Raw genomic sequence first — 27,144 nt, 5'->3', positions numbered from 1 at the left:
TCTTTAGGATTGAAACAAAAGATTTGTTTTTTAATTGAAAAGTAATTCATATTAAATTACAGAAACATTTTATAATTCAACAATGTATTAAGAGAAAAATCTTAGTTTCAAGCTACAGATGATTTAAAGATTTTATACATTTTCTTCCATTTCAAGGCAGATATATATGACATGTTTTATATGCAAATATGTATATCCTATTATAATACTTCATAGCCTATGTGCTGCAAATGATTACATTAAATTTATATTATTATAATTCCTGTGTAAGAAAATATCTATGCCACATGATTTTTACTGATTTTATAAGATCTCATTGCATGGCTCAATTTAAGTTACCCAGTTATTCTAAGGAGAGGGTCATACCTGCACAGGTAGACAAAAGAAATTTGGGAATTGTTTTTCACCCCCATCATTCTGATTTGTTTTAACCAACCTATTTATTTCAAAATTTTAAAACAATGTTAGTGGAGGACACCCCTGCCTCCCTACTTTGAAAAATATGGGCTAAATAAAAGAGGTTGGAAAGTGATGATTTAATTGATAGCCTCATTGGATATTTGGTATATTTAAACGGACACACTGTACACAAATCTTTTCAGAGTTTTCATTAAATTTAAGATAAATTCCAAGAAGTGTAATTGCTGGGCTACAGGATGTGTACATTTGTAAAGTTTTGATACAAATTGCCGGCTGGCAAAAAACTTGCAAGACTTTATATTTTCACCAACACTGTATGAGATGGCTTATTATCTGGTACGTGGGTATAAAAATTTTGAACATTAAATTGCATATTATTCTGACTTCTTTCCTATATTCAAACACTGATTCTGGGTACTGGCTCCTAATGTTAAGCTCTCCACAGGTGATCTAGCCTGCTTTGAAATTCACTACCATTATCTCAACCTTCAGAACAATTCTGTATACTTATTCTTTTATTCTAAATGAGATAAACTAGGCGTAGAGACGCTGGGGAGACTACACCCAACTCTCAAGGATGAGTTTATAAGTGCCTGGATTTGCGCTGGGATATTACACTCCTGGGAACTAACCACCTAATTAAGAGGGTGGAAGGGAAGAGAGCTTAAGCAAAACCAAGACCAGGCAAAAAGCAGGGAATTTTTTGCTTGCAGTTTCTAAATTAACGTAATTGAAATGTATGGAACTTTTTGGCTGCCAGAGGCGTATGTTAAAACTTCCAACCAGTTTTTGCTACTCTGAGAGACCAGCAGGTCGAAGACCCTGTCAGGGCACCGGAAAGGAGGCTGAAAGTTGAGTCAAACCGTAGATATTTTTCCCCTTGCAAAAGGAAATGGTCTGACGGCGGGAAAAGGACTCATTCTGAAGCCACCCAGAACCACAGCGGACAAACTTTTCAGGAACTCTAGGTTCCCAGCGGCACCAAAGCCCGCAAGCCCACACTCACGGCCGCACGCTTCCGGGCTCCAGGCAGGCAGAGGGAGGACGCGGGTGTCATGCGCGTTACGGGAGCACGCCCGCCCCTCCGGGCGCGCTCTGCGCAGGCGCGGGCGCAGGTTGCAGCAGCTCCCGGCTCGGCTGAGGCCCTCACGATCCCGCCCCTCCCCCGCCCATCTCGGCTGCTGCGGGACGCTCTAGGCCGAACGCTCCAACCCCCAACAGTCGGGACTGCGGACTCTGCGACCCTTCCCTCGGGCCTGTCCGGCCCGGAGCAGCCCGGGACTGCGCAGCGCCCCGCGTGCCGGTGAGCGACCCCGGACGCGCAGCCCTCAGGCCCCCTTCCATTGCCGGGCCCAGCTGCGCGCCTCGGGAAGAGCCGGGCCCGTCAAGGAGGTGGAGGAGGGGAGGCTGCGGGGGAGCAGGGCCCGCCGGATGTCGCGGCGCCGCGCAGGGTCAGGATGGAGGCGGTGTCACCTCCTTTTACCCGCACGCAGCCTTCTGCCAGGGAGCTCCCGGCTTCGTCCACTCCAGGCGCACGGAATTTGATTCCAGGCCCCCACACCTGGAGTGACCCTTGGTTTTTCTGTTCTTGAATTTTCTTGCACGATTGCTTGGATCTTATTTTTAACCTTTATAGAGTAGCCTATGTCCTGGGTTTTGTGTGTAGAGCTTTTTGAAACGTGCTGTTTTTCTTCGTTTTCGTGCCCTTTCGGAACTAACAACCAGTTTATGCACAGAAAGCTCACGATCCTTTTAAATTGGAATGCTGTATTTATCTTTTCCCCGCCTCTCTGGAGGCAGAGCCTGAGAACCATGTTGGTTTTTCAGTCATACTGCGATGAAAACATTGAGCACGAGAAGGGAGAAAGGGGTCTAGCACTTCTTTTGAAGCCAATAGGTCCCCAAGAATAAAAGTGATTGAATTTGTCAATGTTATGAAGAAAATGTATGTAGTAGGGAAGGCAGGGATTCTCAATACCTGGCAAAGTCTGGCGATTGTCCAAACACCTGCCTGAAGCACAATCAATCAAGGTGGCTGTTGCATTAGAACAGAAAACAGGCCAGGACCAAAAGCCACTTGGCTTGCCTTCTGAGTCATTTCCCCTAAGGCTCTCCAGTGGGGTGCACCTTCCACCCCTGTTGACAGCCTAGAACAGGTGCCTCTGGGACCATCCCAGTTCTTGTAGTTCCCAGACTCCAAGATCACAGTGGGCGGGGACAGTAATGATTAACATTCACCCCTGAACCACCTGTAGCTGGCAAGTGAGGTTTGGCCCTCACTTAATGTCAGTGAGCCAGATTAATACTTTTTTTAGACATCACTAGTCATTTATGTTTTGGAACTTATGTGGACAGTGTGTACATAGATCTTTTGTAATAGTGAAAACTATTTTTATTCCTCTTTCTACAATTTTAAGTTTGTATACAACTTGTATGATTCTTCATCCTGCTCTTTACAGTATGTTTCAACAAATACCTGGCTTGCCAATTTTATAAAAAGCAAATTTTTTTCATACTGTGGGGTGATTTGAAATAGTGTTCATTTTCCTTATTCAAACAAATGAGAATTTTTAAAAGAATTATCTATATGAATGTCTATAATAATCTGTATTTAGGAACTCATAAATGATACTTGATCAAATTTAGGAAGAGTAGAATTGTTATTTTAAAATTTTGCTTTTCCCTTTTTTCCCTCAAAATATCAGCAGGTTGTAATTATGTGACTTTTAAAGTTCTTTTTAGTCTTGAAGTTGTAGGAACTTAACTGCAACGTTACTGCATCACCTACCTGCAGAGCTTATTCTTGTAGAAGTTCTAGTACTAATTACCTATTTTATTTATTTATTTATTTATTTATTTATTTATTTATACTGGGGATTGAACTCAGAACCTTGCGAATGAAGGCAAGCACTCTACCAACTAAACCACATCCCCAACCCTAATTACTTATGCTTATTTGACTTTTAAATTCATATTTAATTTTCCTCATGTTATTAATTTCAAAGTTAATGTTCTGAATTTTGCTGCTTTGTATTAGTAAATTATGTTTACTATTTTAGAATTTTAAATTTATAATATTTGCCAAGTGTTGAACAAAAGAAGAATATTATAATTTGGAGTTTTTTGCTTTTTTGGAGTATTCTCCTTGACAGGAAATCTAAGAATGGAAATGAAGAATTCTCACTAAGGGGTGTGAGTTTTAAATGACTGAAAAGTACTACTTTGAAATTACCTAGTGATTCCCATAATAACTAGTATCATCTGCCTAAAGCAGCTTTTGCCTTTAGTGCCAACTGGTTTGAAGGTAGAATGTATCTTTGCTTTATTCTAAGAAAAGGTAGAATTTGTCTCTGCTTCATTTAAGAAGGTGTAGATTTTGTGTACATTTCTGAGGGAATATGACTGAGGGTTAGAGTGATCGCCTAGCTTGCCCAAGGTCCTGGGTTCTATCCCTAGTACCATGAAGAACTCTTTTGAACTCTAGTAAATATTTTCCTTGTTTCAGACATTATTTTGATTGGGTTTAATTCTAATCCCCAAAGTAGTTTGAACTCTCTCTTCAAGTTTGCTCTGAACTAATTAGGTTACCGTAAATATCCCATAGAGTTTGAGTATACTGTTTTCCCTGAGGTTTACTGTAAGATTTTTCTTTTTCATTAGACATGGGAAAGTCTCTTTCTCATTTGCCTTTGCATTCAAGTAAAGAAGATACTTATGATGGAATCACATCAACTGAAAACATGAGGAATGGACTGGTTAATAGTGAAGTCCATAATGAAGATGGAAGGAATGGAGATGTCTCTCAGTTTCCATATGTGGAATTTACAGGAAGAGATAGTGTCACTTGCCCCACTTGTCAAGGAACAGGAAGAATTCCTAGGGGTATGTGCTATTGCATTGTTTTTCCTTTAAAAAATGATTTCAGGTATTTGTTTGAATATTATAGAACCTATAATATTCTAAGCAACTCTATTTTAAAAGCCTCAAAACTGCATTATCAGTTATCTTCAGTCAAAAGGATACAGTGAAGGAAATATAAATACATAGTGGTTTCTAAAACACTAATGAAAATGACTTCACTTTTCCAGTAGTTTTTCTCTCCTGCTTGCTGTTATAGCCAATATGCATTGTCATTTGACTGAAAACTTTTTTAGTCCTGTTTGCCATCTTCAGAGGTCATATCATGATTGCCTTGTCATATTGCTTTATTAGAAACAATTTAAGTAATTTGATGATCTAACTTTTGTACTTTCATTATCTAAAGAATAGTAGTAAGTTGCTCATGTCCTAGTTAGTTATTTCCTAAAGAGAACTTCAAGGTATATGAAGTTGAGCCAAGTAAGGGAAAAAATTCAATTTGTGGTATACCATAGGGAAAGTTAGAGGGAAATTATCCTCTTTGTGCTGTCCTTAGACTATTTTAGTTGAAATGATAAGGTACCTTGTGCTGTTTTCATTCTCTGCGTGGTAAGTTGACATGTGACTCTGGAGAGACACTGAAAGAAAGACAGAGTAACAGTGAAGTTATACCAGAGGATCTGAGAAATGTCTTGAGTTAGAGGTAAGATAGTTTACTTTTGCATTGGCCAATGAACACAATAGTTTTATCTTTGTGAGGATAGCGACTATTTGAGAATAAAAGAATTTGTAGTTGAAGAAATTAATGCACAAGAGAGGAGGGATACTGTTTCAGCAATCTAGTTATGTTTCAGAGATGTGACCAATTTTGGCAGCTTGAATATAGTTTGGAAAGTCATCAAGCATGACTCTAAATTTTTTCATCTGAGCACCAGAGAAAAAGGAGTAGCTATTTATTAAAGCAGAGAAAAGAAGATTTGTGTATGTTTGTCAGGGGACAGATCAGGAGATCAGTTTTAAACATATATGCTTTCATATGCCTGTTTGACATCAACTGCTTTTAATAAGCAGTTTTCACAAGGGTCTGGAATCCAAGTGCAAGATCTAGCCTGGAGGTAATCATTGTATAATGATACTTAAAATAGAGCCAGATGAGAACACCAAGTTTATCAGTGTGGATAGAAAAAAGAAGAAACCCTAGCCCTGAACCCCAGGACATTGCAGCATTTTTAGGTCAGTGACATGAGAAAGAATTTGCAAAGGACACCAAGAAAGAGCATCTATAATGGGAGTAGGAAATTCTTGTGTCTGTGGTGTCCCGAAAGATAAGTGAACAAAGTGGACCAAGGAGGAAAGTGGTCAACTGTTAATGTTATCAAGTCATCAAGTTATATGAGGACTGAGAACTGACTATTGGATTAGTGATGTGGAGACCACTGGAGAACTTTAAAAGAGCAGTTTGCAAAAGCATATGTAACATGTCTAGAGTGGAATCAGGAGCACATAGGAGAAGTTTTATAGAGAAAATAGTTTTTTTGAGGAGTTTTGCTCTGTAGAAAAGCAGAATAGATAGGTGGTAGCTAGAAAGGGTTATGAAGTTATGAAGTTATGGATTTTTTTTTTTTAAGATGGAGTGAATAGTAGATGTTTCTATGCTGGTGAAAGTGGCCCATAGAGAAAATACAATACAAGAAATGAGAGAAGTATTGGAGCAGTGTCCCTCAGTATACAAGAGGGATAAGAATCTAGTGCACAAGTAGAGGCTGCTTTTGTAGGGGAATATGGGAAGCTTATTCTTAGTGATAAAAGAGAAGGTAGTATTTGGACATAGAAACAGGTAGTGGGCAGGAATTGCTAAATCAAACTTTTAAGACTGAGAGGTCTCTGAAATAAAGGATTTATTGAGCAGTTATAGATTCTGCCAAAGGTAAAAGGACCTGTCCTGGGACAAAGTCTCCATGCCAAGAGCAGCATGGGTAGATAACAGTCAGAAAAATTTATACTGGACCTAAGGACCAGAATGTTTTATAATAAAAGTTTGGGAGAAGAAACATAAATCATTTACATCAAACCTATATTAGCTGTAGATTAGAGGACAGGACATAAAGCAGGCAAATTCTGGGATAGGAGGACAATCAAAAAGGAGAATTTTTTACTACTTTTTGGTTGGCTTATTCCCAAAGCAGAATGAAATGTGGCCTTGATAGATAATCTTTGCCATAAGGAAAGGATTGTGGAGCAGTTTTTTGTTGTTGTTGTTGATTTAACTTGATTCTGTGATTTAAAGTGAACTTCTCTTATTTCTTTTCCCTCCATTCTCCAACCTGTGACTTAATTTAGGGCATCTCAGAATTCTTAACAACATGGTGGTAGTGTCTTGTGAAAGTTCTATTTACGTATCATGAGGAATGAGGATAAGAGAGAAAATATTGAAGATTTGACGAGAGTTGAAGCCTTGAAATTGTGGTTTTAGAATGTTGGATTAAAGGTGTGAGTTAGGGAAATGTAGTATGATTCTTGGTGTCATTAAGGACCACTTGAGACTAGTAATAAGACCAGTGAGCTCTTAAAGCTTGAGATGTAGAATGTACCCATTCTGGTTTTCAAGAGGGATAGTGCAAAATCCTCTAAAGCAATAAAGGTTTCAGGAAAGGGAGGCAGCAATATGTTTTTCTGCTGTTATTCAGATAACCAAATCAGTCTTTTTATTACATATATAATGAATATGTATATATATATATATATATATATATGTATATATTGTGCTTTTATTAGTGTATTATAGTTATACACAATAGTTGGGTTCATTTTGACATAAACAGACATGTATGAAATTTAATTGTTCCATTTTAGTCCCTGCTGCCTCCTCTTCCCTCACCTCCCTTTACCCTTCATATACTCTACTGGTCTTGCTTCTATTTAGTTATCTATTTATGTTTGTTGCTTTGTAGATAGACATAAAGGTGGCATTCACTGTGGCATATTTATATGCACACATAGTGTAATTTTTGTTAAGTTTGTGCCACATTTCCTCCTTTTTCTCATTCCTCCTCCTTCCCTCTCAGTCACCTTCTTCCACTGGTCTTCCTTCTATGCTTGTGATATCTGATCTCACCACCTTTTCACCCTTACTTTGTTCTAGTTTCTGCATCAGAGAGAGAACATTCAACCCTTGATTATCTGAGTCTGACTGATTTCACTTAGCATGATGTTCTCCATTTCCATCCATTTTCCAGCCAATGCCATAATTTCATTCTTCTTTAGGGCTAAGTAAAACTCTACTTTGTACATGTACCACATTTTCTTAATCCATTCATCTATTGAAGGTCACCTAGACTAGTTCCATAACTTGGCTATTGTGAATTATGCTACTGTCAACATTGATGTGACTGTATCATTGTAGTATGCTGTCACATCAGAATCTTAATGGAAAATAGTGGAGTTGAGGGAAGGCCTGGTAAATTCTGATCATCTGAAAACTGGGACATTTTAAATTTATTTTCAGTGGATAAAAGACTAACAGAGCCTTCATTATAATATTTTTTATTAGCTATTCATCTAGGTGTGAAAAAGCATGGTATATTTTCTATAGCTTCACTTTTGCTATGTACTTTTTTTTGAGGATTTGGAGAGCAGTTGACTAAAGAGATGATATGACTGTCAATGGGATTCTGGTTTTTGCAAATCAGATTATAATAGGGTATCACTATTGTTATTTAATCATGTTAATACATTTCTAAACCTTCCTTCACTTTAAGGTCAAGAAAACCAGTTGGTGGCATTGATTCCATATAGTGATCAGAGATTGAGGCCACGAAGAACGTAAGTGGTTATAAGAAAATGACAATGCTTTCTGGTTTTAGTTTTTGTATCTTTTTATTTTTAAATTATGTGTAAGTAATTACTCTAAGACTATTAAAAGAAAAAATGTTATCAGTTCTTATTTCATCATATGCTTCATGTCATTGAATAGAAAAGGATTCCTGACTGGGCAAGGTCTGAAAAGCAGCATGGTATCACCATATTCTCAAGTCTCTTTATTAAATCAGATTTCGAATAGCAGTACATTACATCCAAAAATGTGTGATAAGGTATTCCTACCAACTAAGAATAAAAATAGGTATTAAAACTATGGTGGTGGCAGAGAACACATACGCTTAGTAGCTGTTTGACAATTGTGAAAGGAAACAGAATGGAGTTCCTAAGAGCCATGATGCACAAACCAAATACTTGCCCCTAAAGAAAAGGACCCTACTCAGAATACTCCCAGCAAAGACTTTTGAGAATAACTTGTTAAAATGAGAAGACTGCATTCTCTAACTTGGAGAGAGTTCAAAAATGCCATACAGGACTTGAGAAAATCAGAAGGAACTGGATCATCCAGTTCCTTCTAAACTCCTCTAAGACCTTAGAAGACCTCAACAGAAACTCTTATGGAAGGAAAGACATACATCCTAAGGAAGAAATAAAAAATATATTCGGGTTCAGATCCAATTCATGCAGGGCAGGAACTAAGAATAAGAGAAAGGGTTCAGATTCTAAGGGGTGGATGTCAGATGTAAGGAGGGGAATACTCATGGAACCCATCTGTTTTAATGGAGATGGAGCCCTTGAGCAGTGACCCTAGAACCCTGGCCTATCTCCATCACCCAAAATGGAACCTTCTTTTACAACTACAAAAAATCTTGTTAAACTTGAGCAACAGAAATGGAACCCTGAAAAATGCTAACAGGTGATAAAAGCATATAAAAAAGATGAGAACTTAATATAAAATATACTGTAAAAATTAAGGAAACTATAGAAGCTATATGACAGAACGGCCTAAGTCAGAAACTGAAAAGCTCAGAAATGAGATAACTAAAAAGTAGGAGAATGTGAAGCATACAGATCCTTAAAAGAATTAGGAAAATGTTTTTCCCACAAAGCTAGAAGAACACCAGTGCAAAAAGATATCCTAGTTAGTGAAGTAAGGGAAATTGGAGAGTAAACAGGAGAAAACAAAAACATATAGACAAATTAATGAGAAAGATATGAAAAAAAATATAGAATATAAAGAATATTTAACAAGCATGTTATTAGAAAATCAAAAAAAGAAAAAAGAAAAAAAAAGTAGAACTGAACAAATAACTAAAGAATTAATTAAAGAAAACATCGCTGAAGCAAAAGAAGAAATGACCCTACACATATTAAAACAACATACTACCATCCTAAAAATAACCCTTACTAATGAAATTGTTAGACTTTTAAAGACTAAAAAAAAGAGAGTGCAAGAGAGCGAAAAAGAAAAAAAAAAAAGAAAAGGCAAAAATCTCTTTTTAACATTCAGACAAAAGGATCAGTTAATTTATTAAGGGTAGAATCAAATTGATGTGTTACTTCTTGATGACAGTGTTTTGAATAAATAAGCTATAGCTTAACATATTTAGTAATCATGGAAATAAAATGAACCTAGGATTTTACCAACAGTCAATCTAACCCTTTATTATAAAATGTATGTGACATATGAGGATGAAAACAATTAGGGTTAAAACTTTCAAAACCTGAGAGTGGTAAAACTTTTCCAACATGATTTAGAGTCAGAAGTGATGAAAGAAAAGATAAATAAATTTGAAATAGTCTAAACAAACTTTTACAGGTTGAAAACAAAACTTTAATTAAAGCCAAAACACAAATGGCAAACTGGAAAGTAATGTCTGCAAATCACATCACAGACACAGGGCCAATATCCTTCCTCTGCAGAGCTTCAAAATTTGAGGAAAAAAAGGCCAATTACCAAAACAGAAAAGAGCAGAGATATGAACAGCTATTTCATAAAAAAGAAATGCAAATGACCTTTAAACATGAAAAGATGTTCAATCTTATTCATAGAAGAAAAAATGCAAATTAAATCTACACTTAGATACTATTTCTGTCTGTCAGATTGGCAAAAGTGCAAAATTTTGTCAACATATTTTGTTGGCAATACTAAGGGAAAACACGTATATTCATCCCTTACTAGTGAATGGGAATTTGGCATTATCTAGCAAAATTACATATGCATTTACTCTTAGGCTCTTTGAGAAATTTATTCTATGGATAAATGTCAAGTATAGTACATGGACTTGCACAAATTATTCAAAGTGCCAAAGAAACAACGCAAATAGCCAATAATAGCAAACTAGTGAATTATGCTACATGTGCATAATGGTAGAATAGAATGAGGAAGAACTGTATTTTACACTGTGTAAACACATTTTTATTTGAAAACATATATAATATACAGATTTATGAATATACATATAAATAATGGAATGATAAAAAATGATAAAATTGGTTTTCTATTCACTTTGAAGAATGAACAAGTACACAAGTAAAATTGTGTGTGTGTGTGTGTGTGTGTGTGTGTGTGTGGTTTGACCTTTGGAATTATGTACATTTGTATATTATGTGTATATGTACATATTTATAGTTCTCTATTTGCATATATAGTTTGCATGTGTATATACATATATGATACATAGATGTATATAGAGACACACATACATATAACTTAAAAGATTAAATAAAAATTGTTTAAAAAGTAACTTCTAAAATTGAAAAAAAGGGAAACAGTTCTATTTATATATCAAGTTGTCAAATAAACAAAGCTGAAATAATTTTTTTAAGTAACTTGAAATCATTGTATTTTGTTTGTCAGTTTTTACTGATACATTCTAAATGCCTAAGGAAACCACAACAAATGTTAAAATGTATACAATAGTTGCATTGTTAGGAGTACTATTGATGTAATTTTGAAGTTGTTATACATAAAGCAAATAAGTAACTATGTAAATGCCATTAAGGAACAAGATTTTCAGCATAAGAGTAAAGAGATACAATCTAATAAATTGGATTTTCCACTTCCCATGAAGATGGAATAACAGTCTAGGTTTACCCTCCTACCTAAAATAACTAAGAAACTGGATAAATACATGAAACAATATTTTCACAGTTGATATCAAGCAGTACAGGTCAGTCATCCCTGAAAAAGGGAAAACAAATATGATAAGTCCTATGATTGTACCAGCTGTCTGGAATGAGGTTCTAGACTATAGCACAAGAAAAATAACCCAGGCAGAGTGTAGCAGTCTCTCTGGTACAAGGAGCTGATGCTGTGTGAGTCTTGAAAGCAAGATCACTGGAGCAAAAGGGCAGAACAGCAGAGGGTAGAGAGTTGCAGAGACTGCTCTTAACCTAAGGCTCAGTTTTAATCAGTGTAATGTGTGACAAAGTCCCTTAGCCTGGGGAAGACCACCCAGTAGAAGCAAAGGAAATAATCTGCAGAGCTTACACAAGGCCAGAAAGAGTTGTTGCTCAGTTTGGAATAAAATTATATTATTTTAGAAATAACTTTCAGTCTTTATTTGCTCATAAGTTGGAGTTATGTTTGAGGTCGTTAGGAAATTACTTATAAATTACTTATTACTTAATCCTCAAAACCTAAAGATTTTAAAGTGAAAGGGTAAATTACCTTAAATAGTGTAGGTAGGGAATGGAAGAAATAGAATTCTAACTTGACTCCACATATATCACACAACTGAATTAATACTATGTAACTCCTAGGATTTGCTTTCCCCAGGATCATAAGAAAAATTATAACTGATTAATTTTATAATAAAGATTTATATACTTTGTCATGAAATAGTCATATTTTCAATTTGGAATGAAATGCTACATGGAATGTTACTTTGTTGTCCTACCAGCTTCAGTATTTGCTGTGGTGTAAACTGAATGTGCAAAGTAATTTACAACACTGATTCATATATTCACAACTGAGGCTGACTTACAGGGCCTAAGCACTAAATTGATTCTGATGGACTCATCTGCCCACAAGTAATTAAAAGTAAAACAACACTATATAGAAAATCCATTAAAGTTCTGATTTTTTTATCACATTGACTTTAAACTTTTTCTATATTTCTTTTAGGTATTTGGGTGTATTGTAGGTACTGTAAACATGTATTCAAAGTACTTATTAGTAACCCAGTAGTGATCACTGCCTTACTCAGACTGAGAAAGTCCAAAACAAATGAGTGAGAATTGGTTTGTTTGCTCAGTATATTAGCATGGATTTAACAGTAAGTGGCAAATTTTTATTTACTTGTTTTATTTTTTTAATTAACCATTTTGCACTCTTTCTTACTTTAAGCAACTTAAAATACTAAAAAGAAAAAAAAAATAGGATATACCCTCAGGAGGCTTTTTAATAGCTCTCATGAGGCACAAAGATTAACTTCATCAAGGCATAGAAACTTGTTGGGGAGGAGCAAGTGAAAGAAAAGATAAAATGAAATTTTTTTGTAAGACTAGAATATAAAGAAGATGAAGTGACATGTAAGACTTAAGAAGAACAACAAGGGACTTTGAGCATAGAACTCTGTTGGAGAAATCAGGAAATTTGCAACTCTAGTTATGAGGGTAACCTTGAAGAAAAAAAGAAAATTTTCTTGAATGGAGTTTGGAAAGAAAATAAGAAGAGACATTTCTAGGGCATTAAAAGGATAGCAAAAGCATGTAGGACTTTTCTTCTTTTGGGGGAGTTATTTTTTTCCTTGCCCTTGTCTAATACTCTTTATTTTTATCTTTTTGATTCACTTTAAAAATAGTGTAACAACATCTTCAAAATCAATTAGACCAGTATAAGCAATATTTTTTAAACTGGGTTCATAAATACTTTGGGATGCGGAAACTCAAAAGACTGCTCATATTCAGTGAGATTGATGGGACAAATGGTTATATACTTATTTTTAAAAACTTCACAGGTGGTTCTGATGAGAAATCACTTTAGTGGATCATAAGATTTTGCAACTCACATTCAGAAACTCTGCTTCAGTGAAGTGAGAAGGAAACCTTGAAATCTATATTTCTATAAAGCTCCTAAGCATTATTCTAATGTGAAACCTATTTGGGGGATCACTTTAATAAATGTTCTATTGTAAGCTTCATATACCATTCTCCAAAAGGGTGAATACATCTTCTAAGGAGAACATTTTAACAATTAATAGAATCAGAGCAACCTCACCCCAATAGTTTTAATGTGAAAATTTGGTAAAAGTATACATGCTTTCTTGCCAGGTATGACATGTGGAAGAAAAAAATCAAATTGAAAAATCTCTCTCTAAACATTATGTTATGTAATTTTCGAATCTCACACATTTACATACTCCCCTTTGCTTTTCAGAAAACTGTATGTGATGGCATCTGTGTTTGTCTGTCTGCTCCTCTCTGGATTGGCTGTGTTTTTCCTTTTCCCTCGCTCTATTGACGTGAAATACATTGGCGTAAAATCAGCATATGTCAGTTACGATGTTCAAAAGCGAACAATATATTTAAATATCACAGTAAGTACAAATTTGTATTTAAAATATTTTATTTCATCCTTTATCTTGTTAAGCAGCACCTTTATTTCTATTGAAAGAATGTCTATTAAATGTGACACAGGCCGATTTACTTTTTCGTTTTTCTTTGCTATATTGATCCTTCTCTACCATGTCTTATCTGCTGAAAATGGCCAATGCTGGCAGTTCTGTATATACAGAATTATTTGACATTTGAGAATGTCCTTAGGAGGGTACAATAAACTAAACAATTTTTGACAAAAAAAAAAGTCTTACAATCAATTTACTTTTCAACATTTGATTCCAAATAGATCCAAGCAAGATGTTAACATAGTTGATTCAGTAGATATTATAAATGTACCATTTCTACTTCCTTCCATTTTGGGAAATACAATTCTCATTATTTTAATAGACCATTCCTTTTTTTGTGTTTAAAGTTCAGATGCATATAACTCTTTGATTTCTCTGTCATACTTTAGTATATGTGAAAATGTCCTCTGTGTTTCCTAGCACAGTACTTTTCAGAAGAACCTTGCAACCTCCCAACTCCAAAATAAGAGCTCAGAGAAGTTCTTCTGTTTTTTTTTTTTTTACACATTAACATTTGTTTAGAAAGAGCCAGAATGCATTACACCATATTTGTACATGCAGATAATTTGAAGAATCTCACTATTATGTAAAATTATAATGCACCAATGAAGAATAATTTTTTTTTCTTTTTTTTTTTTATTGTGAACAAATGGGATACATGTTCTTTCTCTGTTTGTACATAGAGTAAAGGCATACCATTTGTGTAATCATACGTTTACATAGGGTGATGTTGGTTGATTCATTCTGTTATTTTTTCCCCTTCCCCCCACCCCTCCCATCCCTCTTTTCCCTCTATACAGTCCTTCCTTCCCCCATTCTTGCCCCCCTCCCTAACCCTCACTCTAACCCTAAAACTAACCCCTCCCACGTCCCATTATGTATCATCCTCCACTTATCAGCGAGATCATTCTTCCTTTGGTTTTTTGAGATTGGCTTATCTCACTTAGCATGATATTCTCCAATTTCGTCCATTTGCTTGCAAATGCCATAATTTTATCATTCTTTATGGCTGAGTAATATTCCATTGTATATATATGCCACAGTTTCTTTATCCATTCATCAACTGAAGGGCATCTAGGTTGGTTCCACAATCTGGCTATGGTGAATTGAGCAGCAATGAACATTGATGTGGCTGTATCTCTGTAGTATGCTGATTTTAAGTCCTTTGGGTATAGGCCGAGGAGTGGGATAGCTGGGTCAAATGGTAGTTCCATTCCAAGTTTTTTAAGGAATCTCCATACTGCCTTCCAGAGTGGTTGCACTAATTTGCAACCCCACCAGCAATGTATGAGTGTACCTTTTTCCCCACATCCTCGCCAACACCTGTTGTTGCTTGTGTTCTTGATAATCGCCATTCTGATTGGGGTGAGATGGAATCTTAGGGTGGTTTTGATTTGCATTTCTTTTATTACTAGAGATGTTGAACATTTTTCCATATGTTTGTTGATTGTTTGTAGGTCTTCTTCTGTGAAGTGTCTGTTCATTTCCTTAGACCATTTGTCGATTGGATTATTTGTAGTCTTGGTGTTGAGTTTTTTGAGTTCTTTATAGATTCTGGAGGTTAGTGCTCTATCTGAAGTATGATTGGCAAACATTTTCTCCCACTCTGTAGGCTCTTTCTTCACATTGCTGATAGTTTCCTTTGCTGAGAGAAAGCTTTTTAGTTTGAATCTATCCCAGTTATTGATTCTTGCTTTTATTTCTTGTGCTATGGGAGTCCTGTTGAGGAAGTCTGGTCCTAAGCCGACATGTTGAAGATCTGGACCTACTTTTTCTTCTATAAGATGCAGGGTCTCTGGTCTGATTCCGAGGTCCTTAATCCATTTTGAGTTTAGTTTTGTGCACGGTGAGAGATATGGGTTTATTTTCATTTTGTTGCATATGGATTTCCAATTCTCCCAGCACCATTTATTGAAGAGGCTATCTTTTCTCCATTGCATATTTTTGGCCCCTTTGTCTAGTATGAGGAAATTATATTTGTTTGGGTTTGTGTCCGTGTCCTCTATTCTGTACCATTGATCTACCTTTCTATTTTGGTACCAATACCATGCCATTTTTGTTACTATTGCTTTGTAGTACAGTTGAAGTTCAGGTATTGCAATACCCCCTGCTTCATTTTTCCTGCGAAGGATTGCTTTAGCAATTCTGGGTTTCTTATTCTTCCAGATGAATTTCATGATTGCTTGTTCTACTTCTGTAAGGTACATCGTTGGGATTATTCTTCATTCATTCTACAGATTCAATGAAGAATAATTTTTTAAAAATAAGTAGATAAAATAAAAAGTGCACAGTTCACTAACATCTGCATTAGAAGAAGGGAATATATACATTGCTCATGCCATTCATCGTCATATATAACTTCAGGCCTAATGTGTGTCTGGGTGGCAGTGATCTGCTTGATTGTGACAGTGGAATTGGTTGGTTTTCCTTGTAGAAGCAGATGGTTAAGGTTGAGACAGGTGCCTGTTGTGGTGGTTGGGAGGAGGAGATTTTGGAGGGATAGAGAGTAAAGGGGAATGGTATGTTAAAGTGGTATTATTGCCTACTTACAGGAAAAAAAAGAGCTCCCATGGATCCATTTATCCTCATTGCTTACTATCAAAAGTTGCTTATCTAAGGGCTTTAAAACAAACTATATCTTTGGGAAAAATATATATGTGAGTAAAACATAACAAGACTAATTAAATTGTAAAACATTATATATGAGTGGGGAATTATTATTGAGCATTTTTCCTCTTTAATAGCCCATTGGTATAAGGAAGATATTTTCCTTTTTGCACATTGTGGCTGAATATTTTTGACCTGCTTCAAAAGTCTGGTATAAAATACTGTAAATACATAATAACAAATCATAATAAACCATGTGACATTTCCTTTTAAATTCCAATGTATTTAAATGAGAATATTACACTTTAATTTAAATAATTATGTAGGAATTCACACATTTGGAAGTACTGCCTCATAATTCAATTGAGAAAAACTGAAAACTTAGGAAATAAGATCAGGATTTAGATGAAAATTAGACTTCACTAGGGGGCACCAATAGTTTCCATAACACTATTTTGAAAAGCAGAATTATGTTGCCTGTTTTTTAAAATAAATAGAAATATAAGTAGTGGTACACATAGTACTTTTTTCTTCCTTTAGTTACTGAGAATATAGAAAAAAACAGTTTCTCCTACAGTACATAAACAGTGCAGATGACTTCTGTGATCCCAGGATGTGTGGGGCTTCTCCCCTGCACCATATAGGCAGTCAGTGCTTGTTTTAGTAAGCTTTTTCACTGCTGCGACTGAAAAACCTGACCAGGACAATTGTAGATGAGGAAAGGTTTATTTAGCGGCTCATGGTTTCAGAGGTCTCTGTCCATAAGAGGCTGGCTCCATTCCTCAAAGCGCAAGGTGTGCAGGACGTCATGGAGGAAGAGTGTGGCAGAGGGAAGCAGCTCACATGATGAACAGGAAGCAGAGAGAGACGCCACACCAGATACAAATATATACCCCCAAAGCCCTATCCCTAATGCCCCACCTCCTCCAGCCATACCCCACCTGCCCCCAGTTACCACTCACTTAATCTGGTCAGAGATTAATTCACTGATTACTTTAAAGCTCTCAAAATTTAATCATTTCCCTTGTGAACCTTCTCCCATTGTCTCACACATGAGCTTTTGAGGAATACCTCACATACAAACCATAACAGTACTGCAGGAGACACCAGCTGGGTGTCCTGTGATCCAATTCTGACAGTCTCCACCTGGAGCCCCCATCAGATCTCACTGATTGAAGGTTCAGTCCCACCAGGCTGCTCCCCACTTCAGATGTTAGTTGCAAGGCCAGGCCTTCAGAACTTCTGACAGACTGTCAGTTGGGGGTTCCTACAACCCTTTGCTTGGGTTAGATTGAATTGCTAGAGCAGCTCATAGAACTCAGGGAAACAATATACTTACATTTACTGGATTATTATAAAGGATATTTTAAAGCCTATAAATAAACAGCCAGATAAAGAGATATATAGGGTGAGGTCTTGGAGGCTCCAGTGAGCAGGACTCTGATGCTGGAGAGTAGGAGTACACCACTCTTTGTATAAGGATGAGTTCTCTTTACCTTCCTGCAAGCTTCCATGTGTTCTTATATCCAGTAGTGCCCTGAGCCCTCTCATATTGGGCTCTTAAGGAGGGTTCATTACATAAGCATGATTGAAAGATGGACAGATGTGATTGGACAAAAGGGATATGAACTGAGTGGAGAAACCCAACAAGGCCTATGTTAGTTGCATTTTCTAATTTTGCTTGACCTTTCTGGGCAGCACTCCTTCATTCCAGGGTAGTACAGGCCCCTTCTAAAGTGGGAGTCTTATGATCTCTCAGACATGGTGAATTAGAGAATTTCTTAATGACCAACTCCAAGACATAAAGGCAGAGGAAGATTACATTTTTTGTTTCTGTGACTAATCTTAGGAAAGGAGATTCCACTTTCTTTGTTCTGCCACGGAGAGAAGGAGCAGGTGAAAGGAGGGCAAGGGAAAGTCAAGAAAGAAATTGTGTCTTCTGAGGCCTGATGCATCCTGACTTATAATGAAAGACTCTTTCACCTTTATGCTATGAAGCTTTTTCAGAGTTGCTTCAGGGAGCAAGAATAAAAGGACAAATACTTTAACCATGTTGTTCTACCATTTAGGAAATAATACAGGCTTTGCCAGGAAGAGTGGGTGAAAACCAAAAAAATATATGTCATAATATATGGTCATACTTGTTGTCTTTATACTTATGAAACTATGTAACTGTTATTATTAGACATTGAAAATTCCTATGACATATAAAGATTTTTATTCCTACTACATAGTTAACTATAACATATCTGTGTATTTGGTGACACTGCATATATAAATTCACGTTATATTCATTATATTGACAATTGCCATTCTCATATTTATTTGTAAAGGACACACACATGCATCCACATGCACATTTTAACTGAGATCACACCACATTTTTCCATATTAAATGGTCATATGTAGTCCTTTATGTGACTTTTACAATTTAATCATTTTCTTAATGGATGGTTAGTTTTGTTATTACAAATATTTATAAAGAAAAGATCTTTGTACTTAAACTTTGTTTCTATTTCAGTTTAGTTCTTTAGAATAAACTCCTGAAAGTAAATTTGTCAGTTCAGGCTCATAGATAAAGACCTTTGATAATAAGTTGTCTCTCTTTTAAAACTGAGGATCATATACCCATTTTGACATATGGGTATACATTTAGAAATTAAATGAATCCTTACTGCTTTCAGCAACAAAATTCTGCTCTGTAACCAAGCACCATAGCATAGGTCTGTAATCCCAACAACTTGGGAGACTGAGGCAGAAGGATCTTAAGTTCATAAGCAGCCTCTGCAACATAGTGAGACCCTGTCTAAAAATGAAAAGGGCTGTGGTTGTAGCTCAGTGGCAGAGCACCCCCAGGTTCTATCCCCAGCACTGCAAAAAAGAAAAAAAGTCTAAAAAAAAAAAGACCTTCCCTATAGTGCCAGAATTTCGTTCATACTATCTTATTGTTTTCTTTCTCAGTGTTTATCTTTGTGTTTTCTAACTCTTAATATATATTTCTCTAAGCCTCATTAGTATTTTTGTTTTCAACCTGCTTTGCATCATTATTCCCTTTAGCGTTCTAATGACAATTATGGACACTTGCAACAAAAAAACACATACACCAACATTATTTGCCATGTATAGAGGGTTCCAACATTCTCTTAAATCCCATTCCTTAGTCTGCATCAGAATATCCATTGACTTCAATTTATCAACCCCTGTCCTATTGTCTAAAGATGAAATTGACACAAATATTAACAACCTAAAAAATACCTATTTCTGCAATGTTGGGGAATTTTTAGCAATTTCTTTTATATTTATAAATGTAATGATCTAAATGAAAGTATAAGTGTGATTATGTGGTTGCTAATCTCTAGTACATTCTTTTTTTTTTTTTTTTTTTTACTTTTTTTACTAAGACTGATTTCTGTCCTGTCCACTTATCCCATATCTTTCATTTCTTACTCCAAATTCATATTAATTTACATATACTTAACATGTTTAGATTAAAATTATTTTTTAAAAGTAATATTTTGTCCACGTTCTTATACACCGTGGTTTTCTCACTTGTTACTATGTTGTGGAAATAATTTCTAATAATCTGACTTAGATTTATTCCATTTATTTTGATGGCTACATAATATTCCATGTAAGGACTTAATATAATCTATTTAGTTATACTTTTTATGAATAGCAAACTTTATTTTCAGAGGTTTTTGGTTTGGGGGACTTTTGGGGGTCACTACAAAGAGTGCTATATTTAACATCCTAGTGGTTCTTTTTCTGTGAAATAGATGCCCAAAAGTAAGAATGTTAAGTCATAGGATTTCATAATTTTTATTTATTGCTAGATTACTTACCAAAACAACTAACACTTCACGTTTGATATTTGCCAGCAATGTAAACAGAAACCCTTTGACCATATCCCTGCTAGGAATAGAATTCATCTCTTTTTTCAAGTTTTACTAACCTGATGGATAGTAATATTCTGTTTTTTCTTAAATCAACTTTTCCCTGACTATAAATGAATTTGAGAATTTTAGATTTATACTTTTTGATTTGTTTATGTATCTCCTTGTGTGACATTTTTGTTTTTTTATTTTTAATTTGACCTTTTTCTTTTATTTTTCTTCCAAATTTTAAGGACTTCTTGTATATAATACATAATAACCATTGCTGTTTGCCTTATAATTGTTTCTTCTATATTTATTATTTAGTGTCTGTCGATTTTGTTTATGGGCTCTTTTCCTATTCCTGATTTGAATGTCTTATTTATTATCTGTTGTTTCTTGGCTTAACATTTTTCTTATTTTCATTAGCTTATTTCTAAAATAATTAAAGATTATAGTTGTGAATTAGAAATGTAGAAACTAAGCCCAATTGTCACTCAAGTATAGGAATGATGCAACCACATCTGAGTCCAACAGGTCTTGAATCTTACCCACTTCTCCATAGTGAGCTAGTATAAATGTCTACTAGCATGTGAAGGTAAAATACCAATTTCCTTTAGACAAAAGAATTTATTTCAGTACTGTTTAACATTCTAAGTGGCCATCATGTATTTAATAGGATCAGAAATACTAATATGATTGGTGGAAACATGTAAAGAAATTAGTAAAATATAGATGAAATTTTAAAATTATTCTTGTTGAATTTTGCTAAGACCACAAATAGATTTTCTAGCATTCATTGTTCCACATTTTTATATTCTTATATGTGTGTGTGTGTGTGTATGTGTATATATATATACTGGGTCTCTTTTTTTTTTATTTTGAATTGTGTGTTTATTATAGGCGTAAATACTCATGCATAAAGCCAAATAATCAGTTCATTTAATGTTCTTTGACATTTTTGGTGATACTTTCTTCCCTTATGAAAAATGAAGCATAACCACAGCTGAAGTCATTTTTCTTATTAATTTTGAATGCACATTTATATTTTCAAATAAATGTACAATTTCTGCCTTCCTTTCTTTTGCAGAACACATTAAATATAACGAATAATAACTATTATTCTGTTGAAGTTGAAAACATCACTGCTCAAGTTCAGTTTTCAAAAACAGTTATCGGAAAGGCACGCTTAAACAACATAACCAATATTGGTCCACTTGATATGAAACAAGTAAGCCTCAGTCATGAAATACTTTGGATGAGTTACACAGATCTCAGCCTTGTCTATCATATAATTTGGTGTGTGCGTTGGAGGGGGGGCCCTCAAAAACTTGATTTTGTAATATGTCCCATACATATATAAGATGAAATCTTAGAATCGGGTTCCTTGAAAGATCGATTTCTAATTCATTGAACTTTTGACATATATTTGAAGTATTTTATGTTTGGATCCAATTCTCTATTAATTCTTTGCCCTTTTATTTTCCCTTTCAGATTGATTATACAGTACCTACTGTTATAGCAGAGGAAATGAGTTATATGTAGTAAGTTTTGATTTTTATAATTTATTATTAAAATTTTTTTTTCCTTTTTAAATTTCTATAACCTTATCTGTTAATAAGACATTTTAGAATATTTTTTCTGGCCTCTGATTATCTTGGTTTTTCATCTTCCTTTATGAGCATATAACATTTATGCACATATGTCCATATACATAAAATTTGGTTTTGATTTCTTAGCATCATATTAGAGTCATACGTGTTATGTCACTTTATACTTTTAGTTATGTTATGAAAAGCATAATCTAATGTATTCTTAATGTTTTAAATGATTAAAATACTCTAAGTTATAAAACTTTTAAATTGGGTCTAAATATTTAATAAGTTTTCTTAAATAAAAATATTTAATTAGAAATTTCATCACCTTTTGATATAAGCCATATAGATAATTTCTGAGTAACTAGCAAACTGGTTACTAAAACATTAAAAGTTGATAAAAATATAAAATTGTAGCTTACATTAAAATAATTCTATAAGTTCAGTGATGAATGCATAAATAGAATAAAAAGTCACAAATATATCAGTCATTATTTAGAACATAGAAAATGTTCAGTTGATATATACTTCTTAATAGTATTCTTAGTAGTATCTCTATTAGCTTTAACATAGAAGAATTTTAAATTTGTAATGTAATAATGTATTTATTCACTTTTTAATTTCTTTAACAGTGATTTCTGCACACTGATGTCCATCAAAGTGCATAACATAGTACTCATGATGCAGTAAGTATAAATATGTTTTTGAAAAAGGTATTTCTTGTAAAAATTTTAGATTCTTACTGTTAGCTTATAGTATAAACTACGTCTTCACAAATGCCATCTCAATAGAGTTTTAAGACTTACAAGAATGCTATATAATTAAGTATTAGCACACTTGACAAATTAGGAAGTGGTTGCTCAGAGAAATAATGCAGGATCACATGGCTACAGGGTTTGGTACAGGGAGGATGGAACTCAACATCCAATTCCTTGCTGATTTGATAAATAATCCTTAACACTAACGAGAAGTACATTTACTGCTTTACAAAAGGGGTGTTGTCTAAACCAATAAAATATTGTTGGCTATAAGTTTGGTATTTTGGCCTTTAGTTGACATTTGATTAACCCTTTTCCTATGATGAGGGAACTATATATTTTTAAACTTATAGATAACTATTTTTAAAAATTATATTTATTATATACAACTATTTGGATAGGACTTGCTCAGATATGAGTCTGCTGGAGAAATATTCTCTAAGATGCCCATGTGTATAATATTGTTATTAATCAAATAATCTCTTCCTGGGAAAAAATGTTTATGTGTAAAATAGTCTCACTGTAGAAAACCTTTTAATATAACTATTGAACATTTCTCCCTGTTTATTTTATTTTTAGAGTTACCGTGACAACAACATACTTTGGCCACTCTGAACAGATATCCCAGGAAAGGTACCAGTATGTCGACTGTGGAAGGAATACCACTTACCAGCTAGGGCAGTCTGAATATCTAAATGTCCTTCAGCCACAACAGTAAAAACTGCAGGAGGTGCAACTAGAAAAGACAGAATACTCAGTTATTTTCCAAACTCTCAAGAAGAAGGTATTTCCTAATAGGAGATCTTAAATTGAACAAACCTAAAGTTTACACTTCTATTTTAAGAGTTTGGTTAAAAGTATGTGGACTTGAAATTATTGCAACTCTCCATAGTGTGTTGATGATATATTTGTACCAGGATCTGTTACTTGAATATAAATTTACTGATTGGGTTTCTTCTCCCCTGACCCAAAGGGAAAAACTGATACTTCTGTACTATAATTAATAATTATTTGAATGTCATAGCTCCAATTCATACCTTTACTGAGAACATGATTTTGGTGATAAACATAATATGAGAAACTTATGTTCTGAATGTTTTTATAGAAAATTACTAAGAGGATATTATTCATGGAAAACTTTTAAAAAATAATAATTTTTTTCCTATTTTATAAATTCCCATTACTACATGGTAGTATTTCAACTACATGGTATTTTAGCTTTTAGCTAAATGTTTTTAGCTTTTAGTTTGTTGATATTCTACTCATTTGCATGATCTTGTCTTATTTCAAACTAGTGATTGCACAACACCTACCAACCAAAATAATCTTTGCAAAATTTTGCGCCTAAAATTTTTAAAAATTTCTGAAGTGTTTCATGTGTCTTCCCTCATTAGCTATAGTTTTGTGAAATTTTCCTGTGATCTTTAAACATGGTCGTTTAATGTACAATATTGTAAATAAACTATGCATGGCTTTTATCGGGTTTAATAAACATCAAATAAAGTGGTACAGATTCAAAATTAAAGCAAGTTTATCACAAAAATAAAGAAAATAGGAAATGAAATTCAGAAACCTATAGAGTGTGAATAGGTTCCAATTATATGTTGGATCTGGCATAAAACATATTTGAAATAAACTACTTTGATTCTTCACTTTTTTTTTATGTTGCTTTCCATACTAAAAAATGTTGTAGACACTTTTCACAACTATTAGGTACCCAGTTGCCAATTTTATGAATGTTTTAGAGGAGGAAATTATTTCTTTGATAGAAATTATTCAAGAAATCCTGCCATTAAGTAACCATGGCTATATAAAAATAAAACCTGTATTATGGTTTTAAAAATTCAATCACTTTGCACATCACATGGATATGATGCCTTCTAACAGTTATATTTCTAAAATTATCTGCTTTTGATTTTAGTTTTACTTAAAATTGTTTTCACATATAACTTATTGGCATGTTCACTTTGCTGTTTTATATTTCCAGTACCATTTTCCATTTGGTCTTCTTGCCTTTTCACTTTCCAGGTTCTTATGACCTTTTAAATACATACCACTAAGTGTAGAACTGAATAGGATACCAAAAACTGTATAAGTGGGTAGAAGTTGATTTCTTTCTGTTCCCTAGTGACAGAAATCAGGTTTTCCTTCCCCCACCCCCAAGTGCCTAGCAGGTCTGAAACAGCCTGTTCTCTCAACTATAAAATGTAAATTTTAATTGTCACTCAGGTCTCCCCTTAGCTATCAGATCATTTTCTCCATCTTTTCTTGAGTAGCCATTTTAAGTGGGTAGAATATGCTTTATGGCTTTATTTTTTTTTCCCTTTCTTTCTTTTTTTTTTTTTTTAAACTACTTAGTTTTTTCTTGATCCATCGTTAACTGGGCCATTCTTACTTTAAACCCAGATCACCCCTTTAAATTCATTCAAACTTTCTAGTCAAACCTAGTCTTTACTTTCATTTTTCTTCGGCTGTGTTTTCTCCCATTCTCCTAGAAACCACATACTTCTCTGATGTTAATTCTGTTAGTATTTTTTTAAATCATTCTCCATTTACTTTTCCACATTCCCTCATTTAGACATAATTTATTTCTATGAATGGCCTAGGCCCACTTTTGCCTCAAACATTCTAATCCTATGACTTCAAAAATTCCCAGTATCTGTAGGAAGGCTTCCAAATCTGTTTCTGCATCCCTAACCAGATCCAGTATTTCTTGGCCTTCCATATGAAGAAAAAAAAAAATGTTGCAGAACTTTTATCATTTCTATTTGTTCCCACCCTGCTTTTGTGCCACCTTTACATCAATGTCACTATCCATTCCCTCAAAATCCTTCTTTAGATACACCTCATATGATAATCAGTTTTTATTTTCCTGCTCTACATTGGAAGATTACAGAATATAAATTAGACAGATTTTTCTGATGGTTTGTGATTCTTAGGTCTTTTTAGAGTACATGCATGGTATCTCTTGAAGAAGCAGGAAAGTGGAGGAACATTTGCTTTTAGTGACTTAATTTTGAATTATTCTTTACTCTTTAAGATGAAAACTCTTTATTGCATCTCATGTTAATGGAGACTGAATCAGTAAAACAAACAAAAATTTAATTGTAGCAAAAGACCAGTAGAAGACAAATAAAAATAAGATCACCTATGACTATGTTCACAGAGAGTTAACTACCAGAATAAGCCTGGAACAAAACAGGCTATAAATTAATAAAACTACAAGAACATCTTTTGGTTCTTGGAGAAGCAAAAATATAGCCATAAAAAACATCAATCTGAAAGAATGAATGAAACTTTTAGATTTCTTAGGTCAGTGTCCAGTGTGGTTTCTTACGTGGGAATAGGATAGGCATTAATATATTTTTATAACTACTCGCAGACCTTACCCAGGGACATGATAAAAATATTATAACATTTTTCTAATGTGTTCAGGAATAACTTAAGTTACATCTTAATAGTCAGGTCATTCTCACAAAATCCAACACTATAAAAAGCCCTTATGTGTCAATATTATATATATAACACATTGGCTACTTTTAGAACTTTTTTTGCGGTTTTTCTTCCATCATTTCCCAAAGGAGAATGATAAGATCCTCATCTAGAAGCAAGGATGGCATGGGCATATTGAGGGACTTCCTTTAAGATCACATATTTAGCACATAATTTAATTGGGGCTATACCTGGTTATTCTGTGTCCCATTCAAAATATTCAGTAGAAAGCCCTACTGACTCAGGTTAGTGGGATTAAAAATTAGGGGAAAAGATCACATAGTTAATGATGACAATCAGAACAGTACTAATGAAATAAGATTATGGTGGTTTTAAATTGTTCTCTGAAATATTTTAAAAGAGGATATTTAGAGCATATTCTATAGCTTAATTTTTTCATTAAGATTTAATGCTCCTTGATCATTCCAATAAAGATAAAACTGACATAGCAACAATAAGTTATTTATAAATAAGAGTGATTATTGCATTTGAAATTTGAAATACAAAGTGTGAAAATATTAGATACCAGATAAATTTCTTGAAATTGTTAACTGACCATCTTTACTGTGGTATGTAACATTTAAATGACTGTAGTTTTTTTGTATATAGGTTTTTGTTTGGTTAAGCTAATGAGGTAATTATTTTCTCTGAAAAAGTCAAACACAAAAATATAACTCACCTCAGATCCTCTGGTTTGTAGTTTGAAAATGACAGTGCAATATAAAAATAGGTAGGAGATAATTGTCAAAACATAATAAAAGTAACATAATAGGAAACTTGAAACTTTGGCCTAATGAGTCTTTGTGGTTCTTAACCTTATTATTGCAATATAATTATGGATATTTCATTGAAATCCATGTATCTAACACTCCTCCATTTTTTAAAAGTAGTTACAATAAACAGTTTTTTATATAATGATTGTTTCTTATTTAAGAAAATCATTTCAGTTAGGTACTTTATAAATGATGTAAATTTCTAAATTTTCCAGTGCATACCAGTCTTCTTTAATAGGCAATATGAATTGAACATCAAATTATTAGATTATAAGCAAAAGGTTACTTACCATAATGTCACCAGCTGATGATTTCTAGCTCAT

At 34.2% G+C, this 27,144-nt stretch overlaps 1 protein-coding gene across 1 annotated transcript; it reads left to right on the top strand.

Annotated features, from left to right (window-relative positions):
* Window positions 1-1,517: 1,517 nt before the first annotated feature.
* Window positions 1,518-25,366, top strand: Tmem106b (transmembrane protein 106B). The gene is made up of 8 exons (XM_047561051.1): window positions 1,518-1,723; window positions 4,081-4,302; window positions 8,037-8,100; window positions 13,478-13,637; window positions 21,294-21,434; window positions 21,698-21,747; window positions 22,431-22,484; window positions 23,136-25,366. The coding sequence occupies exons 2-8, from the start codon at window positions 4,083-4,085 to the stop codon at window positions 23,272-23,274; spliced, it is 828 nt and encodes a 275-aa protein (XP_047417007.1). The 5' UTR covers window positions 1,518-1,723; window positions 4,081-4,082; the 3' UTR covers window positions 23,275-25,366.
* The last annotated feature ends 1,778 nt before the right edge of the window (window positions 25,367-27,144 follow it).

This window comes from Sciurus carolinensis, chromosome 8 (assembly GCF_902686445.1).
Source record: "Sciurus carolinensis chromosome 8, mSciCar1.2, whole genome shotgun sequence".
Lineage (NCBI taxonomy): Eukaryota > Metazoa > Chordata > Mammalia > Rodentia > Sciuridae > Sciurus > Sciurus carolinensis.
The sequence above is the reverse complement of the archived record's forward strand: the minus strand, read 5'-3'. Positions and strand labels throughout refer to the sequence as shown.

Excerpts from the sequence above, each read along its gene's own strand:
- Tmem106b (XM_047561051.1), top strand. The coding sequence starts at position 4,083 with ATGGGAAAGTCTCTTTCTCATTTGCCTTTGCATTCAAGTAAAGAAGAT. Across the intron at positions 8,101-13,477 it reads AGATTGAGGCCACGAAGAAC|AAAACTGTATGTGATGGCAT; the intron begins GTAAGTGGTTAT and ends TTTGCTTTTCAG. Across the intron at positions 13,638-21,293 it reads CAATATATTTAAATATCACA|AACACATTAAATATAACGAA; the intron begins GTAAGTACAAAT and ends TTTCTTTTGCAG.